Below are 20435 nucleotides of genomic sequence, written 5' to 3'. Positions count from 1 at the left end.
TTAAGCCCATGACTTTCAGAGAGTGGGGTTATATATGAAAAAGCCAAGCACGATGGAACAGTGTAATGAAAAGACAAGAGTCTTAGTAATAAGCTAATACAAATAAATATATGTGGAGCGGAGGGGGGCGGGGCCGGGCTGGAATGTCGCACGCCCGGTCCCCAATCGCCTGATGGGGCGCGCAAGGGATAAAGGCGGCCGTGACGATGGTTCGAGAGAGAGAATTACGGGCATGTCCGTCATGTGTGTGTTTATGTTTGTGTGTTTTGGTTTAAGTTTTCATTAAATTATTATTTATATTGACAAGCCGGTTCTCGCCTCGTCCTTGCCCATCTTAACCCCCGTTACATTGGTGCCGTAACCCGGGAGGGAGGAGGGATGCCCGTCGTAGAGTTCTCGACACTGCCGTCCACCCAGGGGAGCGCCGCTGCCATCTGCCGGGTGACGGAGTAGCCCGACCGCCCGGACGCGGGGAACGGCCCCCGTCCGCGGGGCGAGTGGGGACTGGATTCCCCGACCGCCTGGAGCGAGGGAGCCGCTGCCGGGGGCGGAGGAGTGCCCTGCCATCCCCAGAGACGTGGAGAGGTCGAGGGAAGACCGCCGTCCAGGAGGGGAGGAGAGAAGCAACTCCCCGACCGTCTGGAGCGGTAGGCCCGCTGCCAGGGGCAGAGGAGTGTCCCCACGTGCCGCCAGAAAAGCAGAGGGGGTTCTGTCCGCTGGGGGTCGGAGGTTTGACTCCGGTTCGCCCAGAGAGGAGCGGCTGTCGTCCGCCGGAGAGGGTGGAGGAGTGTTCGAGGACCCTGCGACGGGCATCCCTCCTCCCTCCCGGGTTTCGGCACCAATGTAACGGGGGTTAAGATGGGCAAGGACGAGGCGAGAACCGGCTTGTCAATATAAATAATAATTTAATTAAACAAAAACACACAGACATGACGGACATGCCCGTAATTCTCTCTCTCTCAAACCATCGTCACCGGCCGCCTTTATTACTCGCGCGCCCCATCAGGCCGATTGGGGACTGGGCGTGCGACATTCCAGCCCGGCCCCGCCCCCCTCCACTCCACAATATATAAATAAAATGAAAGGTGCTGTAAGAGATGTTAGCCATTCAGGAACTTCTACCAGACTTACAGTAGTTAATGAATTAGACGCACCACTCTTTCTTACAACCTGTCCTATGAAAAGACCATTATGCTGTTGAAACATCATTATCAGAGATGGAACAAGAGAGCAGTAGCGTGTCATCTTATTGTTATCAAAATTGTCAAAGCAATGGATGCAAAATAGCATTTCTGCATGACAAATTAACAACTGACAACTGCTTATGAACATGACTTCTGCTTCCTAGAAAAGAAAGAATGAATGGAAGAATAAAGAAAGAATGAAAAACAAAAAGCATATTTGTTTTTGTGTGCTGTGTTATTTTACGTGCCTGTGTTTTCTGTGCTGAAGAATCTCTGACTTTTTCTGGAGGTGTGTGGTACTTCTCTGCATGCTGAGCTTTTACTGAGGGCTTTGAGAGCTCGGATATGTCAGATGGGGGAGACAATGGAGACACTGGCCTCTTGGTATAAAAGCAATCTTCCTGATATCTGAATACATGGCAATAAAAAGAGCATCATCCACAAGGGTAAACAGTAAACATCAGTTTACGGCCCAGTGGACAAGAATAACAGCACTGAATTGACCTTTGCATGTTGATATTTTGTCATTGTAACCAACGGATTTACCCATGGTCTTTCACACTAAAAAAATACTTTTCACACTAAAGATAATTTCAGAGCGAGATATAAGAAATAGCTCGTTCAATATTTCCTAAACTGTGTGCACAAATGGAAAGCAGTGAAGCACCAAAAAATTCCTTATGGCAAATAAACAACATGTTCATGTGTAAATATACCCATTTTGTTTGTTGTCAGAGCTGGTTTCCTCAGTCACTCTACTCACTGCCACAGGGAGCTTGTCTGTATGAGAGTGAGTTCTCTTATTCTCTCTTTGAGCCTCTCCATTCTCAGCCTGATAGCAAAAAAAAATCTTGCATTCAACACACATATATACAGTATATAGACTCACAAAGTCCTTAGTTAGGTACACTCAAACACCTACTTATTCACGCTGATTACCTAATCTGCCAATCGTGTGGCAGCAGTGCAATGCATAAAATCATGCAGACACGGGTCAAGAGCTCGCATTCACATCCAGATTCAAAAATGGTGCGTTGTGTTCGGTTACTACACACGTGAAAACCAATCAATTTGAGAAACCTGGCCATTATGAACTGTCGATGTATGGCTGGGCGATATGACGATATATATCGTGGCGATGATATAAAGTGTCAATCAACAGAGATTTTGCTATATCGTTTATATCACGATTAGTAAATATCCATGTGCGCAGCGTGACTGTATCTATCAGTGGGCACGCTTGATGTGAAACTGAAACCAGGCTTGAGCGGGGAATAAATTCCAGTCATCCAAATTATTTGCACTGGTTTAACGCCAGATTCACTAAAGGATTTATGCAGTGGCTGACTCTTTGCAATTCTGATTCTGCAGGCCGGTTCTGAACGCTATACAGCGGAGGATGCAGAAGTCCACCGTGAGCTGACTGACACACTCTCCCAGGACAATGTCACTGTGGTCCAGACACATTTTAACATGCCTAGGTGTGCTTGAGTACACCGCACATCATGTGTGTCTCCATCATTTGATGAATTTTTTGCATATGTGATCAAAAGAAGAGTTAAGAAAATGAAGGAGAGCTTGTTATTACATCTGGTACACAAAAACGGACACGGATTAGAAATATTTAATCTGCAAACTGTCACACGACGATAATCACTTGTGGTAATACAAACAATCTGTTTTACCTCCTTAAAATGAAGCATGCTAAAGAATATTATGAAAGCCAAAAGATGCGCTCTGCATTAATTCAGTCTTTTAAAAAAAATTTTTTTTTTTACTTTGTTTTTCAAGATCTAAATAAAGAGAAAATTATATACGAGGAAATATTTTTCATATAAAAAGTATTTTTTTCTCTGACAAGATTTTTCAAAAATAGGCATTACAATATGGTTATTTATTATTTTAACCAATTTTGATTGGTTTTCCTGTAAAACAATGACTCTATCGTGATATATATAATTATCGTGATATACAATGACTCATATCATGATATAATTGGTCATATCGCCCACCCCTATGTTTATGTATGGAGAAGAGTGTAATTATTCCAAAATATATTATTTTGTCTTCCTCTGAAAAACTTAAAGCATACAGGTTTTACACGACCTTAGGGTGAGTACATTTTGAAAGAATTTTAATTTTAGGTGAACAATTCCTTTAAATATAAATTTAAAATGGTTTATTTGAATGTGAAGATGTTTCCTGTCTCTGCTCACTTTTCTTTTACTTCTACCATCCCCTGGTAGTTGCTCAGAGTGCTGCAGATTCCTCATCAGCGTCTTTTCTTTCGACTTTCCTGATGACGAAGATGAAGACGAGGACTGTCTTTCTATAATCTCATTTGTAGTAGGAACTCTGGCAAGGAGCGAGAGGTCTATCCTCACTACTAGATTTCTCAGGCCTCGATTCGAGACGGTGGGGGAATTTTCAGAACGGCCGAATGGAACAAGCGTGTAGAGTTTGTGCTTCTGCCGACCTTGTTCATCTGCCTCTGTGGAGTCAGAACTCAGCCTTTCAGGGGTAGCACAAGTACTTGTGCCCTGTTTGTTGTGCCCCTTCTTTTTTTGGTTAGATGTTGAATCTGCAGGGACTTTGGCAATGTTCCGGGGTGGACTGGACTCAGAGTCTGATTCAGACGAAGATGATGAGGATGATGATGATGATGATGAAGACGAGGATGGTTGTGTGGGCTGGATGACTGGAGTAGGAGAGGGTGGAGAAAGTGGAGGAGAAGGGCTACAGTCTATCACATGAGGATGGGAAAAGATGTCCTCACTGCTCCGCCTTCTCTTCTTCCTCTTTTGCTCTTCAAGGTAGAGTTGTTTGCATTCCACTTGAGGGTGATGCTCGCTGTTAGTATGAGGTCTTTGCTTGGGCTGCACTGCCTGCCATTGAGCTTCCTGCTCCCTCCTCCTTTTCCTTTTCCCCTCCCTTTCCCCTTCCTTGTTTCTCTTATCTTCCTTGTCTTCTTCTTCCTCAGAACCCTGAACCCAGCGGCGCCTTATGAGCTGCTCCTCCGCCAGTCTCCTTAGCCTCTGCTCCTTGCCGGTCGGCACCAGAGTAACTCCCTGGGCCTTACCTCGGCTGTCAACCCCCCGTTCTCTCTCTCTGGGCTTTGGCTCTTTTTGTGAATACCCAGTTCTAGGCTCTGGGGCTTCTCCTGGGAGTTTGACCTTGGGCTTTGGGCTAGCACTCGGTCGGGAGCTCGGTTTAGAGCTGGATTGCTTGGGATCAGGGAGAGATTTATACTTCGAGCTGGAGTTGTTACTGTGATTGGATCGACCGTTCACGTCACTTCGGTAAGAGTCCCTGGATTTTAATGTGGGACTATGTTCAGAGCTCTTTGAGGTACTGAAATTAGTTGAATGCCCGGATTTGGAGGTTGAACTGTGGATTGATACTCCTGTAGGTTCACTGGTTCTGCGATTATGTTCAATACTATGGTCAGTTGTAGATGAATGTCTGACTTGTGGTTTTGGGCTCAAATTTGGTCTTGAGTTCAGCTTAGAATGATGCTTTGGAATTGGATTAGAAGCTGGGTTAAACCTTTGCTTGCATGTGGACTCAGAGCTTTTGGCTTCAGGCTTGTGTGTGACATCTTTGTGTAACTTTTCTGTGTGTTTGGAATGATGCTGTTGGGGAGGACCAGGTCTAGAGTCTCTGGATCTAGAGTTTTTGGGTCTAGACACTTTTCTCTCATCAGTGTTATGGTTCGGCGGCACCCATGGCCTGACTTTGGGACGATGAGCTGGATCAGAGACAACTGTTGGCCGTGCAATATGCCTTGGACTTTCCTGCTGAAGAGGCTGAACCTGAGGATATGTACTGTTGGATTGGCTCTGTATTGCAGTGCGTGAGAGATTTGGACTGGGGCTTCTGGGAGGATGCAGAGGTAAAGGGCTGGGGCTTCTGCTCCCTCTGAGGCTATCTCCTGGACTTGGGCATACACTTGGAACTGGGCTTGGCACAAAGCTAATTCCTGGACTGGGGCATGGGCTGGGGTGAGGACTGTTCCTAGGGCTATAGTCAAATCTTGGACTAGGGATTGGACTTTCACATGGACTGTAATCCTGTCTTGACTCCCAGTATCTTCCCGGTGATGGTCCTCTGCCAGAGTTTGCACCCAGGTGCTGTCCTCCTCCGGGATCGTGGTCAGTTGAAGGATGCTGTTTAGGCACTTTCTCAAGCCACTTGTCCAGCTGCCACTGTGTGGACTGTGGACTCTGGGCCTGGACACAGACACAGAAATGGCATTAGTATTAGACAGATAAATTAACATTGAAATTAAAATGTCAAAATTGGCATAAAAATAATCAGAGATTAAAATGACCCTGTTAAATAACATTGTAAATATCAGTGTAATTTGATCAAATACTGTGACATAATAAATCCAGAGAGATCTAAATTATAAAACATTTTAGACTAGATTATGTTGATCAGTGAAGTTGTTCTTGACCTTTGAGAATGACAGTATTTAGTATAACAGTATAACAACTTTTACAAGTGTAATACCTATGTTATTACAAAACAGTAATTGGATTTCTTATGAACCTATTCCATAACACCTTTAGAAAAGAAAATGTAAGTTTGTTAAAAACAAAATATTAGTTACACCAAGGCAATTATAGATAATATTAATCGTAAATAATAAATAATATTAAATAATAATATTAAACTGCAAACCATCTAAATTCTTGGTCATCGTGGCATAAAGTAAACACGGTATGTGTGCAGGAGTGGACAAACCCATATCTGCTTCTATTTACTCAAAACTGTAGTCATGAGAAAGCAATGCATTTGGGAAAAGCTGAAAAGATGAAACGATAGAATAAATAAATAAGAAACAAGGGTAGCCAGTGTGTCAGTGGGAGAAAAAGGAAAAAGAAAAGAGGGGGTGAAGGAGAGAGCAAGATACAGAGAGATTCCTTAAACCATACAAAACATTTGAGGTTGTACTTGATGGCACACTTAAGCTCCAGGGCAGACTGTGCTTTCATTGCTCGCCTACGGTAGCTAACCAGAGCTTAATTTAAACTTTTACTCCTCCACTCAAACATTCCTCCTTCCCCTCTCTCTCTCTTTCCAGCAAAGACACTACATCTCTTGTGCCCTTTTCCCACAGTCCCCCCAACCCCCCCCCCCATCTTCTACCTGGAACCGTGTGGCATTTCCCACACCCAAAAAATAAAGGCCCATTTTACACTCCAAAAAAACAAAAACAAAGAAGGAAAAAAAAATATATTAGTAAGATTTACAATTTGTTTTATTGCATGACAAATGTCCAACCATTTTTATTGAGTAGGCTAATCTTTAAATAGTGTACCATTTAGGGATGGGCATTTTGGTCATTTTGTGTATTTTGAGTACTCAAGGGGCAATTACAAGTTCATAACTTTATATATAATAACATGTCTGCTGCTTTGGGTCTTGATGTTCCAGTGTATCATCTATTCATTATTATAGGCTGTTATAAAATAGTATGTTACAAAATGTACAAAAGAGTGCATTATTAAAATATAATGGATCATTTTTTGTCATTATGTGAAGATTCGCTGCCCAACTCTGAAAGATTGTGCACAACGCACATGTCTGTTCTTCCTTCAGGTTTCCGTAGTAATCTTAGTATGTGCGCACTAGTTTTTTAGTGACTGTCTGAACAGTATATTTTCAAATACAGGAGATGCCATAACCATTGCTTTTTAATATGCGTGTTAAGTTGAAGTTCAGTTTTGAAGATGCTGCATTGTGTTCCATTTAACTGCGCTTTGTCTAGCTGTTTGAAACGCTCGCCTACCGTACACTGCCACACGCGCCTGACGTGTGTGTGTGTGTGTGTGTGTGCGAGGAAAGCCGCAATGCTCTGTATTGTTGTTGCTGTGATTCATGAAGCATTCCATTCTACTTGGAGAGTCTGAATTTCCACCTTTCAATTGAGGGAAGTGCAACGGAGCGACACTTTATATCGGATATCTAACTTGGAAACTCAAGCAGAAATCTTCATTCATTTTGTCGAGATGCAGGTGTGTGTTACGTCACACAGGGCAGGGAGGTTATTCAGTGACAATCATTCACTTTTATTAAATAATATCCATTAACGAGTCAAAGTTCTTACATTAAATAATAATAAAGAGTATTTAGCAAACGTTTTGCAGAGACAGGTGTTCAAAACACAGTTAATTACACTCTCTTTGTTTTGATTATTGTAACGAAATAATTGCAGCGTCATATCAGTTTGTTTGCCATGAGAAGTCTCTGATAATCAATGTACCCCTCAAAGTCACAATGTAATCAATCTCAAAATTAAAAGTAAGCTCCCTCTTTGACACGTTTGTGTTTATTTGTCCGGTAATTGTCACTGATTTTGAATGAAATGAAAAGTCACATCATGCATGATTACTATCGATCATCCCTGCCACGTCCGAGTACCTCGCCAAGTCCTTTAGTAAACGTGCCCATCCCTAGTACCGGTACATAGTATGAATTCAAAATTATTAAAAGTATTTCATTAAAATGAATGAGTAGTATGAACTTTATGTTTGAATAGTTTTTCTAAATGGCAAAGCTATTAAATTAACTAATTTTTTACTTAGTTTATGCTTAAATATATATTTTTTTAATTAACCATTTGTTGAAATCTTCCTTTTGCCACACTGAAAAAGGGGGTAACTTGCAATCAGGGGCAGAGCTAGGGGGTTGCCAGGGGTGGCCGTGGCCACCCCATTGGCCACCCCACTCGCAAATTTTGCCGTTTTGGTCATATTTTGTCTTGGGCACAATTTAGTTACTATTTCTACACCAACAATCAATAAAATAAACAGGTGAATAACATTTTATACTTTAAAACCTGCTTATTTAGATGTTACCAAATTAAGCCAATATTTTAGGTAAACAATTTTTTTTTCAGTGAAAACATCAAAACACCACCACAGCAGGAAATCCTTTTAGTTATTTTCCTGTAAAGTTATCATATCATTAAGATTTTTTTCAGTGCTGTTTTATGTTCTGCTTTCTGTGCCAAAATGAATGTAGACATGTACTATTCAGTTATTCATCTGGGATGCCAAATGTTGACATGACACCCAGATTCTAAAGTCTCACTACCCCCCCTACATTCCTCTCTCTCTAACCCCACCATCTCTCTTTACCTCATCTGCTTAAAACAACTACTGAGGAAGAAAGAGTAAAATAGTAGATGAGCAAGGCAAAATAAGATGTGAAAGCAAAAATGTACAGTTTACCTCTGTACTGCAGTTTAGGGTCTGCTGTTGGGTCGGTGTCCCACACTGGACATGCGCTCCTGGGCTTGGGCTGCGTGATCGCTGGCTGTTGCTTTCCCACTCACTGGAGGAGTCTGATACTGAAGACCCTGAGCTAGAATGTCTCACCTTTCCGCCATGTGTGTGTGTGTGCCGCTGTGGGCCTGACAAGCTGTCAGTCAATACACACGCACAAAATATAGGAATTATCTTCTGAACAAGTATACAGACAGCAAAACAAGCTCACCTATCATATTTATAAAATTCCAAAAGACAAACAAGCAGGCAGACTAAACATTGATAAAATGCTTGGCCTATGAGTGGAGGTTGAACATGTTGAAAGGCCAAAAGAAACAGAGGCTGTTCTATCATCCAGCTGTCACATTCCACATATTCTGACCTCTTCGATATGTATTACACACACTCACATGCATGTGGACAATAATGAGAGCTGGTACAGTTACAAACATACAGTACAATGAAGACAATACAATACACATAAGCACACACCTACCGGTCATTGTCCACCCAGGAAGTTGTTTGCTCACTTTCCTGTGTAACAGAATGAATAAATAAAAGAGTTTTTAAACGTGAATCTTAAACTTTATGGTCATTTTTAGTATCTTCAGAAAAGCAAAAGAACCACTGATCCCAGGCACTGTTCTGCAGTAAGCAAGAAAGGTCACGAGTCTGGTGTCTTTTATGACTAAGCCTGTTATGACTCATAAATCTGGAGTCCTGGTTTGAGTGGGACACGTGCATGAACAGGGAGCTGGTGCTCTCGATTTAACAGTCTGAATCAAACAAAGTTCTCCATCTCAGCAAACCTCTCAATTTCAATTTCAGTAGCACACACATAGTTATAAACACAGATTTAGATAGTTATATAGATAGTTATAAACATGTTACTGTAAAACTAACAAGCTAAGTCAGATCTGAGAAGAGTCATAATCAAAAACTAGACTTGCATTTTCTGAAGAAAATGCCAGTGCTTTAAAGGCAGCAAAAGAATGGTGTTAAAATATGAAGTAAGCTTAACTTTTGACTATAGTGCTGTGTAAATGAAATGGAGCATCAAACTTTGTAATGGCACTCAGAACGCATCTACTGTTGACTGTACATGTGAATCAACACATCATTTCTGAATTGTAAAGATGGCTACAGATGATGGTTAAATATACGTAAAAACATTCCACAACCATGTAATAAAAAAGGTAAAACTACAATTCAGTATGCAAAAAACACAAGAAAGTAGAACACTCACGATTCAATATTTAAAGAGGCCCTATTATACTTTTGGGGATTTTACCTTTCCTTTAGTGTGTAATATAGCTGTTTGTGCATGTAAAAGGTCTGCAAAGTTACAAAGCACAGAGTCCATACAAAAGGGGGTTATTATCTACCACAGGAAACACTGCACAAGAACTGCCTGAAACGCCTGGTTTACAGTCCAGCCATTACCTCCGTGACTTAGCTATGTCACTATATATCACATCTGCATAATGCCTGCCCCAGGAGCTGAAACTGTTCTGGTAAGGGGTGATACATTTCCGACACACGCTCTAATTGACCAATCACAACAGACTAGGCCAGCTGACCAATCAGAGCAGATTGGGCTTTTCTGAAAGGGGGGCTTTAAAGAGATAGGAGCTAAAACAGAGCGTTTCATCCAGAGTGTGAAAAAAGGTACTGCAGCAATGTACAGAATGAGAACAATTATGTGTTTTTTGAATATTAAAGCATGTAATCCTATTCTAGTAGATCCCCAAAATAAAACTACGAACCAGTAAATGAGCATAATATGGGTTTTTTAAATATTACAATGCTTATTGTCATTCCTGATGGTTGATTTTGGCAAACTGTTGGCAAACCTTTAACAATGTTAGTCAATTGGAGATTTTCAAACTTAAACCTTAAATTTCATTGAAAAAAACTTAAAGCTAATGATAACCAAGAACTAAGGCTGATATTATCTATAAAGCAAAGTTTCTGTTGAGTCTCAACTTGCAGTAGTTTTTCCCCATTTTCAGGTTTGGAATGCAGAAGTAAACTAAAAATGGTAGACCACAGCAAATATTATTTTTTGCATTCCCATTTGCTCTAAAAACAAATATGAGAGATGGATTATGGCAGTCAAAATAGAGAAAGATGCCAACTTCACAGGGTAATATAACACCAAGAATAATGTTATTTAGTTTACACTTAATAATTACAAAAAATCTAAATATAAAATGTTTTCTCTAGATTTACGCTGCTAAATTATGTCGGAAATACACTGGTGGCCAAAAGTTTGGAATAATGTAAAAATTGTATTTAAAATATCTTATAGAAAGAAATTGTTACTTTTATTCAGGCATTCAACTGATTGCCTAAAATCTCAAAAACAAATTACTTAAACTACTTCAGAGTTCTCATCAAAAAAATCCTCAATGTGCAACAATGACAGCTTTGCAGATCCTTGTTATTCTAGCTGTCAGTTTGTCCAGATACTCCGGTGACCTTTCACCCCACACTTCCTGTAGCACTTGCCATAGATGTGACTGTCTTGTCGGGCACTTCTCACACACCTTACAGTCTAGCTGATCCCACAAAAGCTCAATGGGGTTAAGATCCATAACACTCTATTCCAATTATCTGCTGTCCAATGTTTGAGTTTCTTTGCCAACTCGAAAATTTTCTTTTTGTTTTTCTGGTTCAAAAGGGCTATTTCTTTGCAATTCTTCCCATAAGACCTGCACCTCTGAGTCTTCTCTTTACTGTTGTACATGAAACTGGTGTTGAGCGGGTAGAATTCAATGAAGCTGTCAGCGGAGTACATGTGAGGCGTCTATTTCTCAAACTAGAGACTCTGATGTACTCAATCTCTTGTTTAGTTGTACATCTGTCCTTCCACATCTCTTTCTGTCCTTGTTAGAGCCAGTTGTCCTTTGTCTTTGAAGACTGTAGTGCACACTTTTGTATGAAATCTTCAGTTTTTTGGCAATTTCAAGCATAGTATAGCCTTCATTCAACAAACAATGATTGACTGACAATTTCCTAGAGAAAGCCGTTTCTTTTTTGCCATTTTTGACCTAAGATTGACCTTCAGACATGCCAGTCTATTGCATACTGTGGCAACTCAAAAACAAACACAAAGACAATGTTAAGCTTCATTTAATGAACCAAATAGCTTTCAGCAGTGTTTGATATAAAGACAAGTGATTTTCTAGTAACCCTTTAGTTAGGGTTTCTTGCAATATCATCGTTTTGTAATTAAACTGCACTTGGATTCTACACATAGTCTTCGTCATTGCCATTGCCAGCTACACAAGGTTACAACTGCACACGGTGAAAAGTCACACGGTGTGCGAGCACATGTTGTCATTAAAGCAAATATAAGCCAGATTGTCTTTGTGTGTTTGGGAGTGTGAGTGAGCAGAGAATAGTATTAAAAGCTAAAATTGGATTAGAAAATATCCATCTGAGCCAGAACTACAACCAGATCCAATAGATGATATTTGCTTTTTCTACCCATTCCTGGAATAATGTTAAGAGGAGTCCTACCTCGTCCCTGTCATCTTCATCACTGCTGAGCTTCAGGTCTTCTGCGACCATGCTGGGAGAGCAAAGAGAGAGCGGTCAGCATGGACCCCTTGAACATGAGAGCATGTCACACTCACTTGACAGAATGATTTATTCAGTCTGTCAGTCTGCAGTACATCTTTGTGTGTGTGTGTGTGTTAAATGTGTGAGCTAGCCATATGAGATTGTATCACATTACAAGCTTCAAAGAAAAAACTCCAATAAACACAGAGCTCTAATGTTAAACAGTGCTGTTATTTGTTGGTAGTGTGCTCTAGGGCTCTCCCTGACTGTGCTAACCTGCTCTGTAATTAGATACTTACTCAGTAAAGTTTATGAGGTCAGCAAGGTTTGTGTAGTGGTTGAAGAAAGCAGAGATATAACAGAGTCTAACCCTCCGTATGAAGCCGGTCTTAAACAGCAGTTGGCCCAAAAGCAGTAAAATTCCAGGAACCCCTTTCTAATTATACACACTTTTTATGGTGTAATAAAGCTCACAGAAGCAGCTGAGGCACAACCTGGTGCTTGGTTACAGTGGACAGATCAGGTGTGATGTGTATTTCACTTACGATTTGTGAGGGGCCACGTATGGGCGTGAGGGCATCCTCACAGAGGCACCATCCCGCACTGAGAGAGACAAATAAATAAATAAATAAAAACAACATTAGAGAAACGATTGTACAAAACACTGCTATATAAAAGTACAACTTTATAAGTATAAATATAAATACAGTGGGGGAAATAAGTATTGAACGCGTCAACCTTTTTTTCAGTAAATATATTTTCACCAGACATCAGTATTAACTCAAGAAATCTGCAAATGTAAAGAATTCACAACATTAAAGTCCATAAATAAAGTTATGTGTAATAAAGTGAAATGACACAGGAAAAAAGTATTGAAGACACTAAGAAAAAGCAGTTCTCCAAGGCAAGGAACAAGCTGAAATCCATAAGTGGTAAGAAAGTAATTATACCTCCTATCTGTGCAAATTAATATCAGCTGGGTTTGTAAATTGATGGTCTATAAAAAGGCTTTTAGTTACCAAGGTGTCACACAAGAAACATCTCTTGATGGGTAAAAGCCAAGAGCTCTCCCAAGACCTTCGCAACCTTATTGTTGCGAAACATATTGTTGGAATCGGATACAGATGTATTTCAATACTTCTTCTTCCAGTAAGCACCATTGGGGCCGTTATCTGCAACATCACTCTGTCATCAACCGGCCACGTGCAGGAGCTCCTCGCAAGATTTCTGACCAGGGAGTCATAAGAATAGTTACTTGGAAAGAGCTCCAGAAACACTTGGAGGCAGCAGGAACTATAGTCAAAGAGAAAACAATAAGCAATGCACTCCACCGCCATGGTGTCTTTTGCACACTCACACCGCAAGTCTCCATAAGGCTCATCAAAGGCTCATCAAAGCTTGTTTAAAAGTTTGCTACAACTCATTTGGACAAGCCTATGAAATACTTGGAAAGTGTAGTCTGGTCAGACGAAAGCAAAATTAACTTTTTGGCCATCATACTACACACCATGTTTGGATAAGAAATGGCACTGCACATCACCCTAAAAACACTATACCAACAGTGAAGTTTGGAGGTGGAAGCATCATGGTGTGGGGCTGTTTTTCATCGCATTGCACTGGCAGACTTCATATAATTGAAGAAACGATGAACGGAGCCCTTTACCGGGAGATTCTTGAGAAGAAACTGCTGCCATCCACCAGGCTGATGAAGATGAGATGTGGGTGTACCTTCCAGCCAGACAATGATCCAAAGCATACAGCAAAGGAAACTCTCAACTGGTTTCAGAGAATAAATATCAAGGTGTCAGAATGTCCCATTCAGTCACCTGATTTGAATCCAATTGAACATTTGTGGAAAGAGCTAAAGATCAAGGTTCACAAGAGGGCCCCCCCCGGAATCTTCAGGATTTAAAGACAATATGTTTAGAAGAATGGGCCAAAATCACACCTGAATACTGCGGCCGATTCATTTCTTCATACAGGAAGTGTCTTGAAGCTGTCATTACAAACAAAGGCTACTCCACTAATTCAGTTAGCGTGTTCAATACTTTTTTCCGGTGTCATTCCTCTTTATTACACATAACTTAATTTATGGACTTTAATGTTTGGATTTCTTTGTGTGGATTTCTTGAGTTAATACCAAAGTCTGGTGAAAATTTCATGTCAATAGCCTCATTGGAAATGTATTTACTGAAAAAATGTGTGACGCGTTCAATACTTATTTCCCCCACTGTATATATATATATATATATATATCGTTATGTTTGGAGGAAAAAGGGTGAGGCATGCAAGCCGAAGAACACCATCCCAACCGTGAAGCATGGGGTGGCAATGCTACCAAATACTGACAAAGTGTATGTAAACTTCTGACCCAATGGGAATGTGATGAAATAAATAAAAGCTGAAATAAATAATTATCTCTACTATTATTCTGTCATTTTACATTCTTAATATATAATAGTGATCCTAACTGACCTAAGATAGGCAATGTTTTCTATGATTAAATGTCAGGAATTGTGAAGAACTGAGTTTAAATGTATTTGGCTAAGGTGTATGAAAACTTCTGACTACAACTGTCTGTCTGTCTATCTATCTTGATATCTTGATATATCTATCTATCTCTATATATATACATATTTATTAAATGGATCTCTAGAATACTGTATTCGGATTTGTCACTGGCACCATCTAGTGGTCTGATATTTCTGAGTAACAACTGCACATCCGTGGATTGTGAGTCATATTTTCAACTTCTCAGATCATTTAATTATTTATTTGGTTAGTAGCCATTCACTTGCATTGTATGGGCCTACAGAGCTGAGATATTCTTTTAAAAAACTTTTTTTGTGTTCTGCAGAAGAAAGAAAGTCATACACATCTGGGATGGCATGAGGGTGAGTAAATGAAGAAAATGTACATTTTTGGGTGAAGTATTCATTTAAACAGAACACCTAAGAAGTTATCTGTTCATAATGTTAAACAAAATTTGTTACAAAAATTTTTTTTTATATGCTATTAAAATTTTATTAGAAGCCTCTCTTTAACAGTGTGGCGTAATAGTGTTGGGAGACCACAAGAGGGCGATATAACATGTATCGCTCTCACACACACACACGCACACTGATGCAGCTGTTGGGCGACCACCTTGAATTTACCCTCCTGCTAGCACTTTATTAAAGTTGTGTTGAGAAATATGTCTGAAGAGATAAAGACTAGTTTGCACTATTTTATATATATATATATATAAAAAAATCCCAATATATATCGATATACATCTGGAAAATCTTCCCATTATCGGTGTGTGAAAAAGGCATCAATCCCAAGCCTAGTGACCGATTCAATTCAAAATCCAACTCATACGGTGAATTTTAGGCTGAATTTGACCCAATCCTGATACAAACACACACACTAGAGTTCCAAACACAAGGTACTGCCCTGTACAAGAGTGTTACATGTTTACCATGCCTGTGTTGCAAGTTGACCTGTTTTCCCTCCTGTGACAGAGACAGAATAAATCAAATCAGTCTCCATCGAAACACACAAACTGCATCTTGACACAAGACAGAGAGACGGGGCAGAGAGACAGAACAGAAGTTGTGCTCTATTTGGGCAAATTTATTGTGCTTGCCTCAGTCCATAATAAACCCTTTGGTTACCTTGGAGTGTGAGTACAGGAAGTGTTGAGTACCGCCTTCACCTGGGGCCTGCTGGTAAGGCCAGGACTGGGTCATGTCCTGAGGAGAGATGAGAAGACAAAGCCTTAAAGTCAAAGTGCATTAAGAGTGAGTGGCAGGAGGACGATAATGCAACTGACAGAGATATCGGCTGACATTAGCTAATGTGACCTACAATGTGTCCCTGCATTGGGAATTGGGCATTCCAAATTGGGGAGAAAGAAAGAACCAATACTTCAGTTTTACAATGTATATCTACTGACTCATATTATTATTCTGAGCTTAGGTATTTGCCATGTTTTTTTTAAGGGATCTAGACATGAATATATTCCTCAAAATGGAACTCTGTATAACAATGTCATAAAAATTCAAACAAATGGAGTAACAGCTTATAAATAAATGTGGTAAATATGCTAAAAATTATACTGTTAAAATGCATACATTGAATATACTTGGATAAAAGCATATGCTAAGGCAAAAATGTTAAGTAAATGTTAAAAGCAGATGATAAGATATTTAGAGAGTTGCAATTATTAATCACAGGAAATGTAGTGGTGCTGCCACAGATAAAATTCTCGATAGCTCATCACCACAAATCAGCTCATACATGTTGTTTTTCATTTAGGCGATGAAGGCTTACATAACACTGAACATGTGTGTAATATTTATTTATATACTTCAGCTTTACGGGGGCCTGGGTAGCTCAGCGAGTTAAGATGCTGACTACCACCCCTGGCGATGCAAGTTTGAATCCAGGGGTGCTGAGTGACTCCAGCCAGGTCTCCTGAGCAACCAAATTGGCCTGGTTGCTAGGGAGGGTAGAGTCACATGGGATAACCTCCTCACGGTCGCTATAATGTGGTTTTCACTCTTGGTGGGGTGCGTGGTTAGTTGTGCGTGGATGCTGCAGAGAATAGCATGAAGCCTCCACATGCGATATATATCCACGGTAACATACTCAATGTGCCACGTGATAAGATGCACAGACTGACCATCTCAGACGCGGAGGCAACTGAAATTTGTCCTCTGAGTCACTAAGTAGAAGTTTTGCAGGAGTCTAACAAGTTTTCATTTTGATTCTGTTACTAAAGAAGCATTGCTAATGCACTGAATGAGCTAACATTATGGAGAAGAGTTCATGACTTACATGAAGAACAACACTGTATCTGTGGGTTTTTGGAGGTTCTGGTGTTTCTGATAATGTGTGTGATTAAGTTAATTACAAATAGTACAACATTAAATACGCACTGTACATACTAGGGATGTGCATTTTGAGTAATTTTGTGATTGAGTACTCACCAGGGTTTCCTGGCTCAAAATGAGGCGGAGGTGGTACCATACTGATCAAAAAAGTGACGTTAAACACACGCATTAATACACTCCTAATGACCTGGCAACTGCATAATAGTGTTAATTTTGTCAGCTGTTTTTTTATTTAGTCTTAGTCCTGTGTCAAATGTCCTTTTTAGTTTTTGTCATATTTTAGTAACATTTAGTCATATTGACATTTTATTCACTGGGGAACACTTTTTAAAAATTTTAGCCGTAAGAGTATTATTGATAAGCATTTGTCAATCTAGTCTATCCAAAACCAATATATATATATATATATATATATAGCTGGCAGATCTTTAAATCTCTCCCGGTCTCGACTCCCGCTCAGATTGTGTCTCTTCCGCGACTGGTTGAAGCGGCTCTGACCGCACAGAGAATGACAGTTTTTGAGTTTGTGTTTATTTACATGGCACACTCCCGTATTATATGAACTAAAGATATAAGATGAAATAAAGTAATACAGATATATCGCCAAGCTGTGATCTGTGTTTCTATCAGACACTCGAGCTGCAGCGCTGCTCTCATCTCACGTGTCATCATTATAGTTTTATATGATCTCAAGTTACGTTAAATGACATCAAGCAACTATTCGACAATGGAATTTGTTTATTATTATTGCCGAGATTTGCAGTTACAAATGACAATACACCGAGTGCAACGCTTGTTAGTGTTTTCCATGAAGACACCAGAGTTTTGTAGACAGCCGGAGGCGGCTCGAAATTTAACGGAGGCGGCAGCATAGTAAATCTCTATGCAGGAAAAACAAGTAATCAATTATTGATATAATTTCAACTTGTTTAAAAAAAATCCTTATGAAGAATACAAAAATAAAAAATAAAAAAAATAGAACACAAAAAAACATTTTCACTCACACAAAGAAACAAACATTCCAAGTCTTCTGAAGTCATTCAATCACTTTAAGAATGGGAAAAATTGGCAGAATTTAGCTTTTGGGGCGAACTAGCGCCAAGATTTTGGTGAGAGAAGCAGTTTCAAAGTTGCCCATGGCAGGCAAAGGCACAAAGGGAAATCAAATTGCAATATTCAAGTAGTGTTTTCCTAATCAAATATTCATATCTGAATGAGTACTAATATTAGAGTACTAATATGAGAGTACTAATCGATTACTTATGCATATCCCTAGTACATGCATGAACCAGATTTCTTAGAGATAAGAGGGCAATGCATATTATATTATATGTGTTGAAATCTTTGAAGTGTAGCATAAAAAGTTAATTACATTTATATAAACCAAAGGGTCAAGCACAGCACATGCCAAGTCTCAATAAAAGACAGTGGTCTTGCACTTCAAAACTAGAATATATATTCCACCATGAGCATCTACTATAGAACAATTTCATACTTTCAATCTGATGTTTTTAGAAAATAAACATGTAGTATACTGGACAGAGACATTGTTTTTTAATTAGCTTAAAAATGGTAAAGAACTAATTTTCTCTGGCTATAATTCTCTTGATTGTTCTTCCTACCCTGTAGCAATATCCCTCTCATACACACACTCCTCCCTCCAGAGCATAGTTCTTCCCCATTTCCATTCATCCACCTGCTTCATTATCTCTCTCGCCACTTCAGTCACTAAGGACTCATCTCTCTCATCCAACAACAAGGCTTCCCAGGTGAACCTGCTACTGCCTCTGCCTGCCTCTATCTTTCTCACTCTCCCTTTCTCTCTCTTCTCTGTCTGCAGACTCTTTAAATGGTTTGAGAAGACAAGAGTACAGTCTGCAACACACTGTAACGCAATAAAAACAACCATATTTACTCTTATATTAAATCTAAAAGGTGCCACAAACAGGACCAATAAACATTTCTGTGATGAGGTGATACATCCAGCACAATGCCATTCATTGTTTACATTTAAATGATCAGCCTCCCTTCCAGCACATGTTGTATTTTTTTAAGGGAAATCCATGTTGGTCTAAGCTGGTCTTTTCAGCAGGGTTGAATGAAGATGCTAAATAACAGTTTTGAAAAAGCTCACAGACGTACGTAGGGCCTACACATACATTCATGCTTGCAAAGTCACTTGTGCTCTTTCTAAATATAACTAAGACCACAACACCAGCCATGGGAAGACTTGCACATCTATGCAAGAGCTGTTAGACCTACACAGATTTCAGACTCATAGATACAGGCGGATATGAAAAACGCAAGATCATACTGTACTGAAATGAGCCCACACATCTTACAGCCCATTGCACATGCACAAGGCTTCTTAAATCTTGGGTTTTGGCAAAATGACTATAACATTCAGCTCATGCCAAATTGGGCAAAGTGATAAGTGAACATACAAATACTGACCAACATATCTGATCTTATCAATCGTGTAAATGACAAGAAAGCATGCATGTGCTTTGGTGCATCTGTCCTCATGTACTAAAGTTTTCACTCTATCTCTCTGAAGAAAACTAGCAAACTAACAAACAAACATACATGTTATATGTGTTTAGCCATTAAATGGCTTGAATATAAATCAATTTAATTGTGATTTAATATTTTAATATAGCTTTCAGCACAATCAGAAGGTTGTAGGACCGCTGACTAAACTGCAGATTTGAATTTGCATGACTAACGGTTTCCCTCCAAAAGTACTACAACTGCTGCATTTCATATCAGTTGTGTCTCAGTAACTGGGTCTGTTCTTAATGGACCTCAATCATGAATTGGTTTTCATTTGAATAGAAATGAAACTATTTGTCAGGGCTATACTTTTCCACCTTATTCAATAAATGATCAAGCAGTGTCTTTAATATCCAAACCATAAGACGTAAATTGCAAAATACCATTTGTAAACATTCCATATCTTCTAATCTATTCAGCTGAATTCCACAAATCCAACACATACCAAGAGAAATGCTAATACAGACGATCAGATGACCTCACAATATTAATGTGCAATTGAAGTGTCAGGGTGAGTGTCTATTGTATGAGGAGAGTCACTGGTGTTTTTAAAAAACACTTAAGTGTAGTTAGGCATAAACATAGTGACTCCAAAAAAAGAATATGTGTCCACAGCCTGATTAAGAGCTCCTTATTTTATTTGTATATCCCATTAGCATACAAACTAAGTACTGATGTGAACTGATGTACAATCACCCTGATGTGGTTTACCTTGAAATAATTACTAGCTGACTGGACAGTATCCTGATTATTACACAGCTACCTAACATATCAAATAAATAAATGTACATGAAATACTGATTTAGTTTTTTTTTTTATTATTATGTTAGAAGAAAGAGACCATAGAGTAATATGTGAGTCATGAAACTGGGACTGCTATGTAGGAAATTGATTCATTGGGACAACTGTCATTTATACTAGCAGTCAAATATGACCGGTAGACTCATCATAAGAATCCAGTATTCAGAGAGTTGTATAAT

General features: G+C 39.5%; 1 protein-coding gene across 3 annotated transcripts in view; it reads right to left on the bottom strand.

The window, feature by feature from the left end:
• The window catches only part of aff3 (AF4/FMR2 family, member 3), a 31655-nt gene that overhangs the window by 9302 nt on the left and 1918 nt on the right, over positions 1–20435 (bottom strand). For 2 of the 3 annotated variants that reach the window (XM_052142598.1, XM_052142599.1), the window contains exons 2-10: positions 15682–15759; positions 15486–15519; positions 12571–12628; positions 11984–12035; positions 8955–8992; positions 8423–8612; positions 3401–5413; positions 1901–2016; positions 1433–1592 (exon numbers count right to left, since the gene is read on the bottom strand). In XM_052142598.1, the coding sequence (XP_051998558.1) occupies positions 1433–1592; positions 1901–2016; positions 3401–5413; positions 8423–8612; positions 8955–8992; positions 11984–12035; positions 12571–12628; positions 15486–15519; positions 15682–15759 (2739 nt within the window). The remainder of the gene's footprint in view (positions 1–1432; positions 1593–1900; positions 2017–3400; positions 5414–8422; positions 8613–8954; positions 8993–11983; positions 12036–12570; positions 12629–15485; positions 15520–15681; positions 15760–20435) is intronic. The other variant, XM_052142600.1, reaches the window with a different exon arrangement.

The sequence above is a fragment of the Xyrauchen texanus genome, chromosome 14 (genome assembly GCF_025860055.1).
Source record: "Xyrauchen texanus isolate HMW12.3.18 chromosome 14, RBS_HiC_50CHRs, whole genome shotgun sequence".
In the NCBI taxonomy this organism is placed as follows: Eukaryota; Metazoa; Chordata; class Actinopteri; order Cypriniformes; family Catostomidae; genus Xyrauchen; species Xyrauchen texanus.
The sequence above is the reverse complement of the archived record's forward strand: the minus strand, read 5'-3'. Positions and strand labels throughout refer to the sequence as shown.